We start from the raw sequence: 18,146 nt of genomic DNA, 5'->3' as shown, positions 1-18,146 counted from the left end.
CATGTATATATATGTGTGTGTGTGTGTGTATATAACTATGCATATATATATATCATCATCATCATGATCATCATCGTTTAACGTCCGCTTTCCATGTTAGCATGGATTGGACGATTTGACTGAGGACTGGTGAAACCGGATGGCAACACCAGGCTCCAATCTGATTTGGCAGAGTTTCTACAGCTGGATGCCCTTCCTAACACCAACCACTGAGAGTGATGATATATATATATATATCATCATTTTAATGTCTACTTTTCTATGCCTGCGTGCAGCAGGCAAAAGTACAATAGGTTAGAGCAATATTGAGTGTAGAAACTATTAACATATGTACATACATATTTACATAGATGCACACATAGTTACACGCACATATGCATATGCATATACATACACATCTACATACATACATACATACATACATAATTATGTAGATGCATGCATGCATACATACATACATACATACATACAGTGAAAATGAGAGAGTGAGAGAGAGAAAGAAAACAAACAGTGAGAGAGACAGACAGAGACAGAGTTGTCCTTTCTCCCATGAACAGAATCATCATTGTTACTGGTGGACTACTAGAATCAGTAGTCAAACTAAATACTGCGTCAGATTTAGTCCTACCATTCCCTCCTATTGGACTTAATGAAATTAGTTGCATAATGCAAACTGCCTACATTGAAACACAAGTACTTATATGTGGCTTTACATACATACATATGTCTACAAAGTGAGTCCTGCACATAGTTATTCAAACTCAAGACACATACATATACATGTGTCTGAGAAAACGTTCGCAGTATTTGTCCTTTGTTTGATTGCATCTGTCAGCAAAGCTGGGATTGTCACATTTAAGGTAAGCTTAGCTGAGCAGTGTACACATTTTACCACCACATCTGTTTGGATGGCGTAATATTACCAACTCTGGTCACGACTGCAGGTGACACCAGTTCTGTGCATAAGTAATGTTAGCACGAATGCTATTTGTCATCATCATCAATGTCATCATCATCATCATCACAGTTGCTGCCACCACTGAACCCCACCACCACTACGACTACCACCACAACTAACACCATTTTCGATACCACTACCACCACCATCATCATCATCATCATTGCCATCATCATCATTGCTTTAATCATCATCATCGCTACCACCACCACCACCACCACTACCACTACCATTATCATCATTGTTCCTGATGTTATTCTCATCATCATGAAAATCACCACCACCACAGTCATCATCACCACCACTATCAATACCATCATCATCATCTTCATCATCAATAGCCTCATTATCATTGTCATCATCACACCACCACCACCACCACTATCATCATCATTGTTTTTGATGTTGTTGTCATCATCATTAAAATCATCTTCATTTTTTTTTTTTGCCGAGTGGTGGTAGTGGTAATGGTAGTGGTGCAAGGAGAACATGAGAAGAGGAGAAGTTACAGTAGTAGTAGTAGTAGTAGAAAAGACAGAATGAGGAGACAGCATGTCTCTGGGCCAGAAGTCTCACTGTATTGGTGAGTGAATCCCTCCATACCAATCAGTTTTTAGGTTCTATTTGACAGTAACCTTGTAAGTCTCTGGACTAAAATTTCCCATACAAGACAAACCTTTTACTTGTTTCATTCACGGGACTGCAGCCATGATGAGCCATCACCTTAAAGTATTGAGTCAAACAAATTTGAACCCTGTACTTATATTTCAAAGTCTGGTAATTATTCTATCAATCTCTTTTGCCAAACTGCTAGATTACGGGGTCATAAACAAACCGACAGTCAAGCAGTGGTAGGAATGGTATGAGACAAACACAAACATAAAGACACACATGTACATATTCATTCAAACATACATACCTACATGCACACATACATGTGTGTGTGTGTGTGTGTGTGTGGAGGCAGGTGGCTAAGTGATTAAGGTATTACACTCTTGATCATAAGATTGTGGTTTCGATTCTTGGATTGGGTGATATGATGTCTTCTGGAGCAAAACACTTCATTTCATGATGTTCCAGTCAGCTCAGCTGGCAAAAGTGAGTAATCTCATGACAGACCAGCATCCCATCCAGGAGAAATATTCACACTACAGGATCTAGGAAACCAATCTTATAAGCCTATGGCTCAGGAAGGACCTTCGATCTTTTATTTTGATATACAAGCCAATGCCTTGTGAGTAAATTTGGTAGACAGAAACTGTGTGGAAACCCAATGTATATGAGGTGCTATCACAAAGTTCCCAGACTAGTTCTGTAGCACATCAACAGGTGGCAGCACATGGTAAGAGTTAGCAATGACCTTCATGAGGCAGTGTGTTGAGTGACATCATCGTGTTTACTTTGCAAGTTGTGAAATTTGTATTTTTGTGATCATGTGTATGCTGTAGTCTGTGATTTTGTTATGGACAAGAAGTTAGAACAAAGAGCCAATGTGAAATTTTGCATTAAAACTTTGGTAAATAAGTTATTTTTTATTAAACATAACTAGTCTAGGAACTTTTTGATAGCACCTCATATACATTGGGCTTCCACACAGTTTCTGTCTACCAAATTTACTCACAAGGTATTGGCTGACCTTGGTCTATTGTAGAAGACACTTGCTCAAGGTGTCACACCATGGGACTGAACCTGAAACCATGTGGCTGCAAAACCAGCTTCTTAACCACACAGCCATGCCTGTGCCTATAGTTAATTACTTTTCATGCATGATAGGTTTAAGGCAGTGAGCTGGCAAAATTGTTAGCATAATAGGTTTAAGACGGCGAGCTGGCAGAAACGTTAGGACACTGGGCGAAATGCTTAGCGGTATCTCGTCTGCCGCTACGTTCTGAGTTCAAATTCCACCGAGGTCGACTTTGCCTTTCATCCTTTTGGGGTCGATAAATTAAGTACCAGTTACGCACTGGGGTCGATGTAATTGACTTAATCCCTTTGACTGTCCTTGTTTGTCCCCTCTGTTTAACCCTGGCACACCAGGCAAAATGCTTAGTCGCATTTCTGTCTTCTTTACATTCTGAGTTCAAATTCCACTGGGGTTAACTTTCATCCCTTCAGGATCAAATAAATAAGTACCAACTGAACATTTGGTTCAATGTATTTGGCTTATCCCCTCCCCCAAAATTTGAAACCAATATGTAGTAGTTTTGGTTTCTTTTTTTTTAGCTAAATCTTATCATTACATACTAGGCAAACCTGATGACTGAAATATCTGGAATAATTCTGAAGCAGAACTGTCAAAGCATTGACCAAACTATCCTTGGCAGTTATTAGCTATCAGGACCATGCATCTTTCAAAAATTCCATGCTTCCCCAAAATTGCCAACACTATTCCCGATGTACCTATGCACCTTTCCTCTCTTTGTTGCTCTTTTACTGTTCACTTTTCTGTCTTTTTTATATTCTGTGTACCATGCATGCACTTTTGGTTTTCATTGCCACTTGTCCCTGTTTGACTTATTGATAATTTTCTTTCTCTCTCTTACCATTTCTCAACAAGTTGTAGTGCATTTGAGCACTTTTTAGTGCATCGGACAAATTGCTTAGAGGCATTTTTTCTGAGTTCAAACCCACTGAACTTAACTTTGCCTTTCTTCCTTTTGGGGTTGACAAAGCAAGTACCAGTCGAGGTACTAGGGTCAATGTAATCAACTAGCTACCCAGCTCTTGTTAAAATTGCTCACCTTGTGAGTAAATTGAAAGAGCCATCATCATCACCATTATCATCATCATCAGCAGCAGTAGCAGTAGTAGTAGTAGTAGTAGTAGTAATTTTATGTTTGAGTTGTAGATATAATCTATAGCCATGTTTAACACCACCACCTTGTTTGTTCATGGATGACTTTAGCTGAGTCCACAGCATTAGGGACAGGTCTCCCATCTGATGGTAGCTCCCTCCCTTCATTCTACCAGTCTTGAAACGCACCTTCCAGGAAAGAGTCCTGTGTGCTACCCTTTCCCTCTTAGACCTTAAAAAAAAAAGAAATAAAATAAAATGAAAATCTGGTTATTTAGTCATTAAACAAGACTGCCACAAATTTCTTGGTTTGGTAGAATAAACCTGAAATAAGTCAATGGTTTGTTCCTAAGTACAATAAACTGTTTTTGTAAGAATGATTATTTATATAACTGTGAATGAGCCTATGAATATTTATAGCATCCATTATTGTCAATATGTCAGCATTTTCAATATTTGATGACTTCAGTTATGTCTAAATTTTCCACGTTTTCCTGACCTTTGTCATATAAAAAATACTTTGGGTTCATAATCTCACACTTGTCAGAAAAACTATTTACATCTCATCAGACCTGCTTGTCAAAGTTGCACAGTATCCATTATTATTATTATTGTTGTTGTTGTTGTTATTTACTCCAGGTCAGCCCTGATGAAGCAGACTTATGTTGAAACATGTTCCAGTCATGATCATCACAGATTTTGCACATGTTGATGCATGTGTGTGTGTTAGTGAGTGTGTGTATAAGTGAGTGTGTGTGTGTGTGTGTGTGTGTGTGTGTGTGTGTGTGTATGTGTACATGTACCTTTCCATCTAACCCATGCCTAGAGAAGTTTTTTTCTTTTGTTCGCCACTCAATAATGGAATGTACTGTTGCCGTTCTGAGAACATACAGAATTAAATTCTGGCATTACCCATAAAATATTCTTGTGCTTCAGCAGTATATGCAATATGCACCAACAATGAGGATGCACTTTATTAATTATTTCTGATTAGCAAAATCATTAGGGCATCAGACAAAATATTTTACGTTATTTAGTCACTTCTCTTTACATTCTGAGTTCAAATCCCTTTTATTCATCTGCTTTGGAAAATGTAGCAGCCAAGTACCTTGGCTGGTTTTACCCTTCAGCATTTAAGCCAACCATATCTGACCAAAATATTCTGTCTGTATTATATTCAAACTGGCCAGATTTAGTTTCTCACACCAACGTCATTCTAAAGAATTAACAGTTACTCTGTCAAAATCTCATAGCTACAAAACAGTACATGGTTAATTAAAAAACAATGCCAATAAATAAGCATTATATTTGACAAAATATTCTGACTGCTAAAGGGTTAACTGATTATGCTACTTCTCCAAGATTCTGATCTTGTGCCAGTGTTATAAATCAATGATTATTTCTTACATAAGAGTAAAGCTTTCATCAGTTTTATATTTTTAACAAAAGGATGTTTATGTTATTACTTCTTATTTAAATGGTTTCACAAAGAACATAAGTAGTGGGGAAAGAAGTGATGAGTTTTAAAGGTAAACGAAGGTTAATAGACATAGCTTATCTCTATTGTATTACTCATAAAAACACTTTAAACTTTCTTTGGCCATATATTTCTTTTGAAATACACTATTTATGAGTTTTACCCTTTCGATACCAACTTGGCTGAAAACACCTCTGGTTCTGTTGTACAAATGTCTTGTTTTCATAAGTTTTGAATTAAAATCTTCCACGAAACCTTAGTCACAATTTATGTTCCTAATACTAGCTTAATGATAACTAAGTTGTTTTACTAAATTCTTTGTTATATTTAAAATTATTTGAAAGAAACACAGAGTATCTCTAAACAAATATGGTAACAAAAGGGTTAAGAAAACAAAGAATCCTATGATAATGATAATGAAATTATCATGTATAGTGCTCAGGTGCACTACAACTCATCAAAGGTGCATTATAGTTCTTAGAATTATGTACAAATGTCAGGAAAATGAACAATGTATGAGTCATGATATACATGTGTTCATGCGTATAGTAGAGAGGAGATATCAGGTGTAGTGTTGGTGAATTTCAGGAAGCATGGAGGTTTTAAAGAATGCAATATCTCGGCAACTAACAACTGATGCAGGTAGTTTGTTCCATGCTTCAGCAACTCTGAGTGGGGAAAAATATTTCTAATGGGATTTAGTCAAATATTTACATTTTTTTTATTCATTGTTATTATATTTATTAAACAAGTAGTTTGAACATCAGTTAACAAAAGGTTTTTGCATGAAATTGTGAAGTGTTTTTAATTAAGATGTGAAATACTTAAAAATAAGAGAATTTGTATCATATAACCAGGAATGGTCCTATATAAGTTGATACCAAAATCTTCCTTTTGAGTATTTTATTTAAAATTTGCTGTGACTGGAAGAAGAAGCATTGTTCATACCATTTTCAGACTTACCTAGACCAGTGATATTAGTGTCATTAATGTTTCTCTTGAACCTTTGTAAGTGAATGCTGGCAGAAAAGACATAAGCAGGGAGGGTGTTCCAGAGAACCAGTGTTCTGGGTATAGTAATTAGCTTAGGGCCTGGTGGGAACTTGTACACAACAAGGATGACAGTAGAAGGGGAGACAAGTGGAGACAATCTATAGAAGAAAGGTAAAGTTATAATTAATCTGTTGAATGTATGTTTTGGTAATAACTCATAAACATTATATAAATCCTCATGAGGTTATCACAACTATAATCTATGGCTGCAATGTTGTTGTTGTTGTTGTTTATAGAGTAAAAACAATGTAACTATTTGTGTAGACAACACTGGAAGTATGAATTGTTGCAGCAACACAAACCAATTCAAAAACACTGTAAATGTACAGCCATCATCTTGTAAGGTAAGTATACATTTTACTTGTTTATTATTGGAGTACCAAATGTACTTGCTGGTTATGAATAAACATATGTAAAGAGACATTTATCTACAGGGGGTTGACGTAGAATTGGTGCAGCCAACAAGTTCTAGAAAATAGGCATAAAATCTTAACATTTAAGATTTATTAAAAATTCAAGACATACAAAATTACTGGCTCTGTATACTATATAATCAATCAATATAACTCCGACCAGCTTTAACAAACTCCACAAGACAACTGTGGAATCAAGAACAGGCATGTTTCACAGTTGCCACTGATAAATCTTGGAATATCTGCTTGTTGGTGACCCTTTCGACCACATCTCCAAAAAGGTAGTCTAGAGGATTGCAGTCTGGTTAGTTAAGAAGCCGGCATGGTTGTAAAAGTTTGTCAGAAGAGCCACTTTTGAGTCTTCGTGGCACTATGTACATGTGCAGAATCTTACTGGAACAAATAAAGTCTTCTTCCTACTACCTCTTCAATCCAGGGCTTCACCACAATCTCTAGAACGCCCTGGTAGATATCCTGCTTCATCTTCAGTTCCACATTAATGATGTGAAGAGGCATAACATGTCCCTCACTGCTGATCATTCCAAAAAGCATGATGTGGACTGGAAACTTGGTTTTCATGACCCTGAGAACCTCATGTGGGTTAACTACTAATCATCATTCTACTTGCTGTGCGCCTTGATCTGGCAAAAGTTGTTTTGTTTTTATATCCGAGAAAACCCACAATTATGTTTGATTCCAGAGGATACTTCAACATGTTCAACAGCTTCTTCATGCACTTCTCCGAGGACTTCTGAGTAAGCAGCTGTCCTGTCTGCATCTTGTAAGACTTGTAACAAAGGTCTTCATTCACACAAGTCCTAACAGTCTTCTCATCACAACCTAGTTGCCTGACAATCTTCCGTATCCCAATGGTGGGGTGGGGGTCTTTGCTTACTGTCATTATGACTTTTCCTTGCAGTTATAGTGTTGCCATCAAAGTTACTGTCCTCTAACTCCTCCCTTACCCTTTGGACTGCATGCAGTGGGACCTTTAAGTTGTCAACGATGGCCTTATTCATGCTGACGCAGACTGCATGCACCATTGCCTTCCTTTTCCATTCCTTAGGTCACTTGTATTCTTTTAATCTGTCTGGGTTCACCAGGCATGAAATACCAGCTCAGTGGAAAGGGATATATATATATATATATATATATATATATATATATATATATATATATATATAATAGATACTACACAAGTGCAAAGAACCTCTGCAGAATGTGTGGGGAGAAAGTTGAAAGTGTGGCACATATTTGTAGCAATTGTGAAAGTCTTGCACAGAAAGAGTACAAGTGCAGACATGACAATCTGAAAGGAAAATGATATTAGTTTGCACCTCAGCTTTCAAAATAGTATATATTTTTTTTTTTTGTTTAAACAAAGGCACCAATTTAAAATCTGCACCCTGTATATATTTAATAAATGAGAAATTGTGATATACACAAGTTTATACCATTTCTTCCTACATATGTTTCACTGTTGTGGTATAAACTTGTGCTTATTGTAATATCTCCCACATTAGCTCTGTGTATCTTAATTAGTAATAGTGATAAGTATAGTAGTAGCTAAACAACTATACTGAAAGCAGACTGGATGATGATAATCTACTTGGAGCTCGGTGTTATTAGATATTTGGGATAAAAATCAAAATGTAGGGATTGTAGCACGTCTATGGGGGAACCTGCTTTAATCACTTATATGATATCTTGGAAAGTAGTCTAGGATATTCATGTATATGTAGCAACATACCCTTATTTATAGATATGTGTGCTATATGAAAGTGTGGAACACAGACAAAATAAATTTCTTCTGGATAGGATGCCAACCTCTCACTAACTGTATTCATTATGAAACCATTATTAAGATAGTGTAAGGGTGACAGATTAACAGGATCATTTAAGCATATGTCACAATGCCTTGCAGTATTTGTTTCCACTCTTCGTGTTCTGAGTTCAAATGCCACTGAGATCAACTTTAAAATACCATTTAAATACTGGGATCAATTTGACTAACATCCCTCTTCTAGGCCCAAATTTTGACTTTGTGCTTATATCAGAACCAATTATCAAACCAATATTTGGAATATAATATAACAAAAGCATGCTCTTATGTAACTATGACAGAAAGCTTAAATTTAAATGCAAACATTTTAACCCTTTAGTATTCAGCCATATTCAACCGAATTATTCTACCATTTTTATATTCAAACCAGCCAGATCTGGCCTCTTACACCTACACTTTAGTGTCATTCTGAAAATAAACAAACACATCATCAAAATCTCAAAGCTATGAGGTAATGTATGATTAATTCAAAACAATGTAAATAAATAAACATTAAATTTGACAGAGTAATCTGAGTGTTAAAGGGTTAAAACTAGAAGTTTTGTTTAGAAACCAGACAATCTCACACAGGATTAAAAAAAAATGTGTTAATGATACAAAATAATTCTTAAATGTTATTTCTATGACTTCTTTCAGGTCTGTCAATTTTTGATACCATGCAATGAAAAGGAAACATGGACAGTCGAATGTTCTGCAACAGTCGTCTGAAGAATGCATATGGTACTTATTTTAGTATGAAACTGTGATATTCAATAGTGGAGCTTCTGTTAAAATTCCTATTGCAGAAAATATTACAAAAACATACATTTTTTCCAATGCTAGCATGGGTTGAACAGATTTGTTTTAACCCTGCATTTTAGCTTTGTCATCTGGTATAAACAACAATAAAGAAAACTGCAATTCTTTGTTGTTGCCATTGTTTTTTGCATGCCTTTCTAATCATCAACCACTTTTCAAAGAACTATATCCTTTAATTATTTCTTCAAGTATGAGAGACAACTCCATACATGTTTCAGTATTATTGTAGCCTCATCAGCAAAGCATAAACTTCATTGTGTTTGCCAAAGCAGTAAAGGAAGAATCATTAAGCAAGTGTACAAGATCGTAATATTTAATCTTTATCAGCACAGTTGTGTCATCCAACACTGCATCTTTGGATTGCTTGCATTATATTCTTAACAATTACATCTATTAAATCCCTCCAAACTTTCATCTAACTGCAGTGAGAATCTTGTAATATTAAAAAAAACCTTAAATTCTTTAAGGCTAGAATATGAAGGAGGTGTTACAAGTGAAACCAATAATATTTAATCAAAATATTTATTTCTTTAATCCATTTTAACCACAATAGAATATTAACAAGGAACTCCACTGAAAAGAACTCTCTGGTATTTACAAGATCTTTTGTAGTCATGCATAAGGATGAAAATGTTATCGATGAAGTGGCATTTGCAGATAGGTGGATTGAAAAGTGAAGAGAAAGATCAAGATCAAGAATTTCATAGAAATATCAGACCACAGCTTAATTGTATTACAAATTCTCCTGGATCTATTTTAACACTTAGGAACAAGTGGTTCAAGTATGTAATTCATCCTTTCTGAAAGTTCATGGCATCTCAGTGCTTTGTTGTAATAATGTGAAGCACTATTATATACTTTCTCGTCTGATAAAATGAATAAAGAGGTAAAATGCCTGCTAATCCTAAAGACTATAAACTACGAGAATGCTTAACAGATTTAGAGTTCTTATTGATGTAAAATAGCCATTCATTTGATGCATAGTAAAGGTAAAATTTGCTGCTGTCTAAAATGAATCAGATGTCTAAAACTTTACAGTAGAAAGATTGCTGTCTTCCGTGATCTTATTCACCCCCCCCCCCACCCCTCGACACACACACACACATATATAATAACTAGCATTCCGTCAGTTACGACGACGAGGGTTCAAGTTGATCCGATTAACTGAATAGCCTGCTCTTAATTTAACGTGCAAGTGGCTGAATATTCCACACACGCGTACCCTTTATATAGTTCTCAAGGAGATTCAGCGTGACACAAAATGTGGCAAGGCTGGCTCCTTTGAATTATAAGGACTACTCATTTTTACCGACTGAACGAACTGGAGCGACATGAAATAAAGTGTCTTGGTTAAGGACAGAACGCGCTGCAGGGAATCGAACTCACGACCTTAAGATCCTGAGCCGAATACCCTAGCCAGAAAGCCATGCGCCTTCCACACACACACACACAATGATTTCCTATTGATTTGATATGTCTGTGCTTTCATATCGTTATATTTTCACACATTAACGAGATCTCGTAAGACCATAATCCCGCAACCGATACTTTCTATTTACTAATTTTCAACGTCTTGGTATTTTTGTCTGCTACTTCTATTCGCTCTATTAATTTCCGTACATCGTTTTATACATACATGTGCAAGTGTGTGCATGCATCTGTGTTCAAGTATATCTGTATGTGTAAGCGTTTTTCATTATTACTGTATCCATAAAATGAACCTATATGCAGGTGTGTCTATTTCTATATGTTTATGCTTATATATGTGTGTATATATACAGGGTGTTCGGGCTAAATTTAACAATTTGTATTAAAGGAAAAGAAAACAGATAGAAAATAGTATTTTAAAAAGTAGGAAATATCAAACGAATTATGGCTGCAGGGTAACAGTTTACTCAAAATAGCCGCATTGTGCTTCCACCATGGTCTCAAGACGGCTCCGGAACCTGGTGCTCTATGCATGTATGATATTTTCAGTCAGAAACATTTTTGCAAAACTGTCGTAGGTAGGCTTACTACACTTTTGAAAAATGCTAAACCTTTGTACTGCACTTTGATAAATTTTCATCTGAGGCAGCTGAAGATACGATAGTTTGACCAAAAGAACCGGCTATTGCAAGCAAAATTAAATATTGAAAAAAAAAAAAAAAAACGCATTTGGCTAAATTTGGACACACGACAGTTTAACATAATAGCAACGAATTGTGTAGCCTGAATTTATATACTTTATTCCCTAAATTTGGATTTTTATTCGCATACACAGCAACCCCAGCTGCTAACCGTGAGCTATGAAATAACTTTTTCTGTTGATCGAACGTCGATGTGGGAAAAATTTACACCCTTCTACGTTAATAAATTGTTCTCGAAAGTAGTTTTTTATACCTCTGTAATGGCCGTGCGATGTGAGGTGAGGAGAATGGCTCTTTTGTACCACATTACACGACCTTTACAATAAAGAGAAATTGAATAGAACAAATGAATACCAGATGGAAAGAGACACAACCGCATAAAAATGATTAAGAGAACATTTATCGATGTGATAACATGTGTGTCTGTATATGTCATGTATACAAAATAATTGATAGGCCGTCATGAGAACAAAATGTATGTGTGTGTGTAGGCATAGATGTATGCGCATGTTAAAAACATTTAAGGGTGGCAATAAGAAGAAAGCAGTGAAAACGTCTATAGCCATCGAAGTGAGAAGTAAGTTCATAGACACAAGAAAGATAATAATACTAGTTCGTAGTCTAGTACACGGTAGTTGAGATACTGTACCAAGAAGTTGCGGCCAGGATGCTGAGCCGGTTACAGATAAGTGTCGTACGTAAAGTCGTGGTTGTGATGCTGCTGCTTGGGTCACTTGTACGGGAGTTCATGCAGGTTGTATATTCGCTGTTGATCTGTAATGAAATAATTCACAAACAGTGAACTGTTGGAACCGGGGTGAATTGCTTGCTGAGCTGTGTACGTAGAGAGATGATGTTGACAACGTTAAGAAGGACATGATGGTGGCGACGAAGGAGGTTGCCGCAAAGTTGGCAAGTCTCAACGTAGCTGCTGTGGTAGTGTTGTCGCTGGAACTGGCTGTGTCTTCGTTGTCAGTGGCTAGACCTTAAAATGTCTGGAACCAAAGACCCGGAACAAGGAAAAGCTGAGTTTTTTTTATAAGGGGCTGTAGACTAAAACAAGGTAGTCCCACGTGATCCAATTTAGAGCCTCTGATTGGTTATCCGCGACAAGCTGTGGCAATCGAGTATGAGACAAATTGCACCAATACCAACCAATCAGAGTAGTGGACACAATATGATCCAAATAGCAGTCAAAGGCTAGCTGTTCCCTGCTACGTTCGAATGCACATATATATAATAAATGGAGAAGAGGAATTTCACCTGAGTCTACACTACACCTCCTACGGACTACTCGAAGCTTACTAACTTCCTACATCTTGATCCTTGGATCTTACCTTTACGTATTTATATGAGCATATACATATATATTCTAAACAGTAATCCCTCGACTATCGCGGGTGTTACGTACCAAAACCCCACTAAAAGATAAAAATCTGCGAAGTAGAAATAATACTGTATATATTTTTAAAATTATTTTTAGAAGCTGTATATATTTATTTTATTATAAATGCAAAACAACACCACGGAGGAATCGACGTAAGCTTAAATAATAAACCGCAATAGGTGAACCGCGATATGGCGAGGGGTTACTATACATACATACACATATATTTGTGTGTGTGTAGTATGAAAATTATGCGAAATGCTATTCCCAGCCAATAATATCTACTTATACTGTTTATGGCTTGTTAGTTTTTAGACTAAACAAAATGTATGGTTTTTACAGTATAAGCCCATTGCGTTTTAATTATATTATTTTATTGGCGTCGTTCTTCCTCACCACGACTTAAGCGAGTATTTTAAAGCAAGAATTAAAACATCCAAATTTGTTGTGGCTGTGGGAATATGCAATGTGTTCCTCTCAGAAACCGTGTACAAAATCACATTTCAACATTATATATTCTCACATGGTACATTGATTAAAACAAAAAAAAAGAAAAGAAGAATGAGAAATATATTCTGAAAGAACCTCTACAGAAGAAGTTTACATCTGTTGATTAATTCAGAAAGAAATTTCCTAGAACATAACTATCATTAAATGTTCGATAAGATATAATAAAAATCTTATACCCCACATCTCTCAAGTTTAACCAATTTATCGCCTTGTCTAATTAAACTTAAGAAAACTGGTTCGAAATCTACGACTTCAAGCAACTGTAATTGAAGTAACTTCTCTTTCTGTACTCAAATCTCCAACCACTCGACTAAATATATACGTATATTACATTGGACAACAAAGTTTTGCTACTGGGGTAAAAGCGAGTGTTTCAGATTAAATCGAAGATGCTGATTCCGAATCCGCACTCAGAATTGTTCTAGCATGTCCGGATTTTGAGTTATGCGCATGCGAAAGATTATAACCATACTTTCAATTAGATATCGGCCGTATTATAAAATTTGTCTTAATTCAAAATTTAAAAATAACAGCAATAAAACAAGCGATGAGAAAGTTCATTATTTAGTTTAGCAATAGATGGCGCTGATGTATTGTGTGCAATGCCAAATACGTCAGTTTGTTATTGGTATCTCTCGCTCTGTATGATTACTGTTTTTACTGTGTGCATTGTGTTAGATTATGAATAGGAGAGGCTGTGTGAATCATCGAGACAACTTTTGTTATGTCAGTGGAAAATTTGCTCCGCGTGACCAACGGAGGAACATTGCCCCAAATTAAAAATTGCCGATAAATAAATATTTCGGGTGTAAAGTTGGGGACCAAGACAAGAGGTGGGCACCTCATATATGCTATACCGTGTGTTACTCAGGGCTTATACAGTGGCTGAATGGAAAACGGAAGGGAATGCCTTTTACAGCCAACCAATCATGTCTCTGGTTGTTACTTTTGCATGACTAATATTAGTGGTTTGTCAAAGAAGACCAAAGCAAAAATGGCGTATGCAGATTGTAAGTCGGCTCTAAAACCGGTCTCACATGACTTCGAGAACCCTGTCCCAGTTCCTCTCTCACATGCTTCACTTGAAAATCTTGACACATCGCGCGATGAACCGTCTGACTCTCCTATCGACGAAGAGGACGTAGATGATTCTAAGAAAAATGAGCCAGGCTAATTTAATCAAGAAGATTTGAACGATTTAGTAAGAGACCTAGCATTGTCGAAGGAGAGGGCAGAAGTTTTGGGATCCAAACTACAACAACGGAATCTTCTACAGCAAGGTACGAACATTTCCATTTTCCGTTCTCGTCATAAAGGCTTATTTGTCTTTTTCAAGCAAGAAAGTATGCTTGTTTCTGTACTGACGTTAATACATTCATGCAAAAACTAGGACACGTGCATGAGGTTAACGAATGGAGATGATTTATAGACTCGAGTAAGGTTAGCCTCAAAGCTGTGTTGTCACGTAATGGTAATGAAAAACCTTCCATTCCTGTGGGTCATGTTGTCGGTATGGAAGACACTTATGAATCGATGGAACTATTTCTGAAAGGAGTTAATTACTCAGTTCACAAGTGGAATATTTCTGGTAATTTAAAGGTGATTTCCCTCTTCCTAGGATTGCAGCTTGGATATACCAAAAATATGTGCTTCTTGTGTGTTTGGAACAGCCACCATGACAGCAGTCATTACATAGCAAAAGACTGGCCTAAAAGAGATGAGCGCATAGCTAGTCGGTACAGTGTGCTTCATATGCCACTGGTAGACCCGCAAAAAGCTCTTCCTTCCACCCCTTCACATCAAACTCGCCGCATGAAAAACTTCATAAAAGTAATGACATACGATGGTTGTGGCTTCCAGTACCTAAGAGTAAAATTTGGTGCAGAGAAAAGTGACGCAAAACTGAAAGCAAGCATTTTCATTGGACCCGAGATCAGAGAATAACTTAAATAAATAAAAGCTAAAAGCCATAATATATCCTCATAAGTCCCTTTATTTATTGACATTGTGTACTAATGATATTTCAACACAATCGAATCAGTTTTCATTCCACAGATTTCTAATCGTCTTCAGCTGCATTAATTAACTTTATATCTTTAATTATATTCTAAATTTTGTATATGAAAGCTAATCATTTAAATTATTTATGTCTTAATTGGTTTTTGAATGTGTGAATCTAGAAGCGTATTTCACACAACTTACAGAATTATTCTATCGGCAGTATAGTCATCTTGAATATTTTAATCGGTACATATTTAACAGCTGAACGTGTGTAAGCGCATGTATGTGCCTGCATGTGACTTCCCTACCCTGCTTTCAATCTTCAATTTACACTACTCACATGTCCGTCTTTTTTTCTCCTTTTCTTCTTTCTTTTACTGCACCTTTTATTTTTGTGTCATCCACTCCTACCTTTTCGTTTTCACTCTGTCTATTTATCCGTCTTTCGACTAACCCATCCTCTTACCTATTCCCCCATCATTTATTCTTACAATTTTCTTCCCATCTCTTCTTACTTTCAACCCTTCTTTCTCCCCATCTAATCTCTTTCCCCCGTTGCCTCTTAGAACGTCACATTTTTTTTCTTAGCATTACCTCACACTTTCCTTGTTCAATCCCCATGTCTTTGTTACTATCTATCATCCAGTATTATAAATATATGTGCCATATATATCCTTTTATTCTTTTATATGCTTTAGCCTTGAGGCTGCAGCCATGCTATATATATAAATACACCCACACACACATATATACATGCGTGAGTTGTCTAAGACCATAAGTTAGGGAGAAGATACACTCATATATCTGTCAGTAGAGTGGGTATACTATTCGAATTTTATAGTATTAAATATCCATCACGGCTGATCTTACCAATCAGTTTCACGTAAAGAATACAATGGAGTGTTAGGTAACAATCCGATTATATAACTTTACGCTCATCAGAGATAGCCGATATGGAAGGGAAGAAGGCGACTGCTCTCTATTGTCGGAGGTGGATTAACATAACCGATCAGCGGCTGCTGTGAAAAAAATGGTGAAACGAAAAAGGGTTCAGGGGATTGGGTTAGGAGTTATGTCCCTTGGTTGGATATGCTGTGAAGCTGGCAAGAGGTATCTTGAAGTGGGGCAAGTGTGTATTATATATGGTACCCTTGCGGGGATGGGGTGTGTGATATGTATAGCGGTGTCATATGTATAATTAACGGTGTCATATGTATAATTATGCGTGGCTCTGAGAAGAGAGTGATTTTAAAAGGTACTTAACGCCTGGATGTTTACCTGAATAACAGAAGTGAGATGTTTAATCCTTGCCCGCATGAAAGGAAGTACATTATGTTAACTCCAACATGACTGCAACCACAGGTCTCTTGCCTCAACCTTCCGTAAACCACCTTCCACCAATGCCCTTGAGCCCGGCAAAAAGAGTTTGACCAAAACACACACCAATGCACCCATGTATACACACGAACAACCTTATAAGGCGGACACTCAGCAAATAACTATCTGCCCCCCCCCCCAACACATAACCATTCCCACAAATCTTACCCCCACATATACACAGACTCGCATCCCCTACACACATTACACACCGCACGCTAATATAAAAAAAAACACGACTTTATCCTTTACAGAAAGAAAAAAGACTACGAGCACAGCTATATATATCTACACCCCAGGAAAAAATTACACATACGACGTTGCTACACATACCACACACCCTATATCTCACACCTCCATCCCCGCAGGGACACCGTATTAATAATACACACTTTCCCTACTTCAAGATAACTCTTGCCAGTTTCACACCAAGGGACCAATCCCCTGAACCCTTTTTCGTTTCACCACTTTTTCACAGCAACCGCTGACCGGTTGTATTAATCCACCTCCGACAATAGAGAGCAGTCGCCATCTTCCCTTCCATATCGGCTATCTCTGATGAGCATAAAATTATATAATCGGATTATTACCTAACGCTCCATTGTATTCTTTATGCGAAACCGACGATTAGTAAGATCAGTTGTGATGAATACTTAATACTATAAAATTCGGATAACATATATATATATAAATATATATATATATATATATATATATATATATATATATATATATATATATATATATATATATATATTATTTTTATATTTCTCCTATATATATATATATATGTGTGTGTGTGTGTGTGTGTGTGTGTGTACTTCTATATATATACACACATATATATATACATACGTATGTATGAATACATATGTCTGTCTGTCTGTATGTATATGTGTGTGTATATGTATGTATGTATGTATGTATGTATGTATGTAGTACTCACCTTGTATAACCAGTTACGTTTTCTGAAGAATGAAGAATAATTGAAACATCATGGCCATGTTGTAAAAAAAACGGAAAAACGAAGAAATGAACTAAATACACCTACTTTGTTTTTAACATTTAGTCCTTCTTTAATTGAAAATTACAACGATCCCTTGATCGAAATACACACACATACAGGTCGTTCCCAAAAATGTATACACATTTTAAGAGCTTAGTTTTCATTTCTTTTTAGATTTGACGCATTAAAATAATGAAAGGAACCAGATTAAACTTTGAAAAAGGGAATTTTGAACTAAAGCAATTTCGGAGGGTGTTTCAAATAGATCCACCAACACGACTTACCATCTCTTGAATTAGTGATAAGTTTGGATAATATAAATGTTCACTAAAAATGATCCAGAAGATCACGGATATCGAACGAGCCACACAAAGCAAGAAAAGGCACTAAAAACGTATTG

At 36.4% G+C, this 18,146-nt stretch overlaps 1 protein-coding gene across 10 annotated transcripts in view; it reads left to right on the top strand.

The window, feature by feature from the left end:
* LOC106869675 (EF-hand calcium-binding domain-containing protein 7) overlaps positions 1–9,443 on the top strand; it is a 53,282-nt gene extending 43,839 nt beyond the window's left edge. For all 10 annotated transcript variants that reach the window (XM_089355507.1, XM_089355504.1, XM_089355498.1 and 7 more), the window contains 2 exons: positions 6,519–6,626; positions 9,175–9,443. In XM_089355507.1, the coding sequence (XP_089211633.1) occupies positions 6,519–6,626; positions 9,175–9,246 (180 nt within the window). In that variant the 3' untranslated portion in view covers positions 9,247–9,443. The remainder of the gene's footprint in view (positions 1–6,518; positions 6,627–9,174) is intronic.
* Positions 9,444–18,146: the final 8,703 nt, after the last annotated feature.

This window comes from Octopus bimaculoides, chromosome 7 (assembly GCF_046866305.1).
Source record: "Octopus bimaculoides isolate indiv1 chromosome 7, ASM4686630v1, whole genome shotgun sequence".
NCBI lineage: Eukaryota > Metazoa > Mollusca > Cephalopoda > Octopoda > Octopodidae > Octopus > Octopus bimaculoides.
The sequence above is the reverse complement of the archived record's forward strand: the minus strand, read 5'-3'. Positions and strand labels throughout refer to the sequence as shown.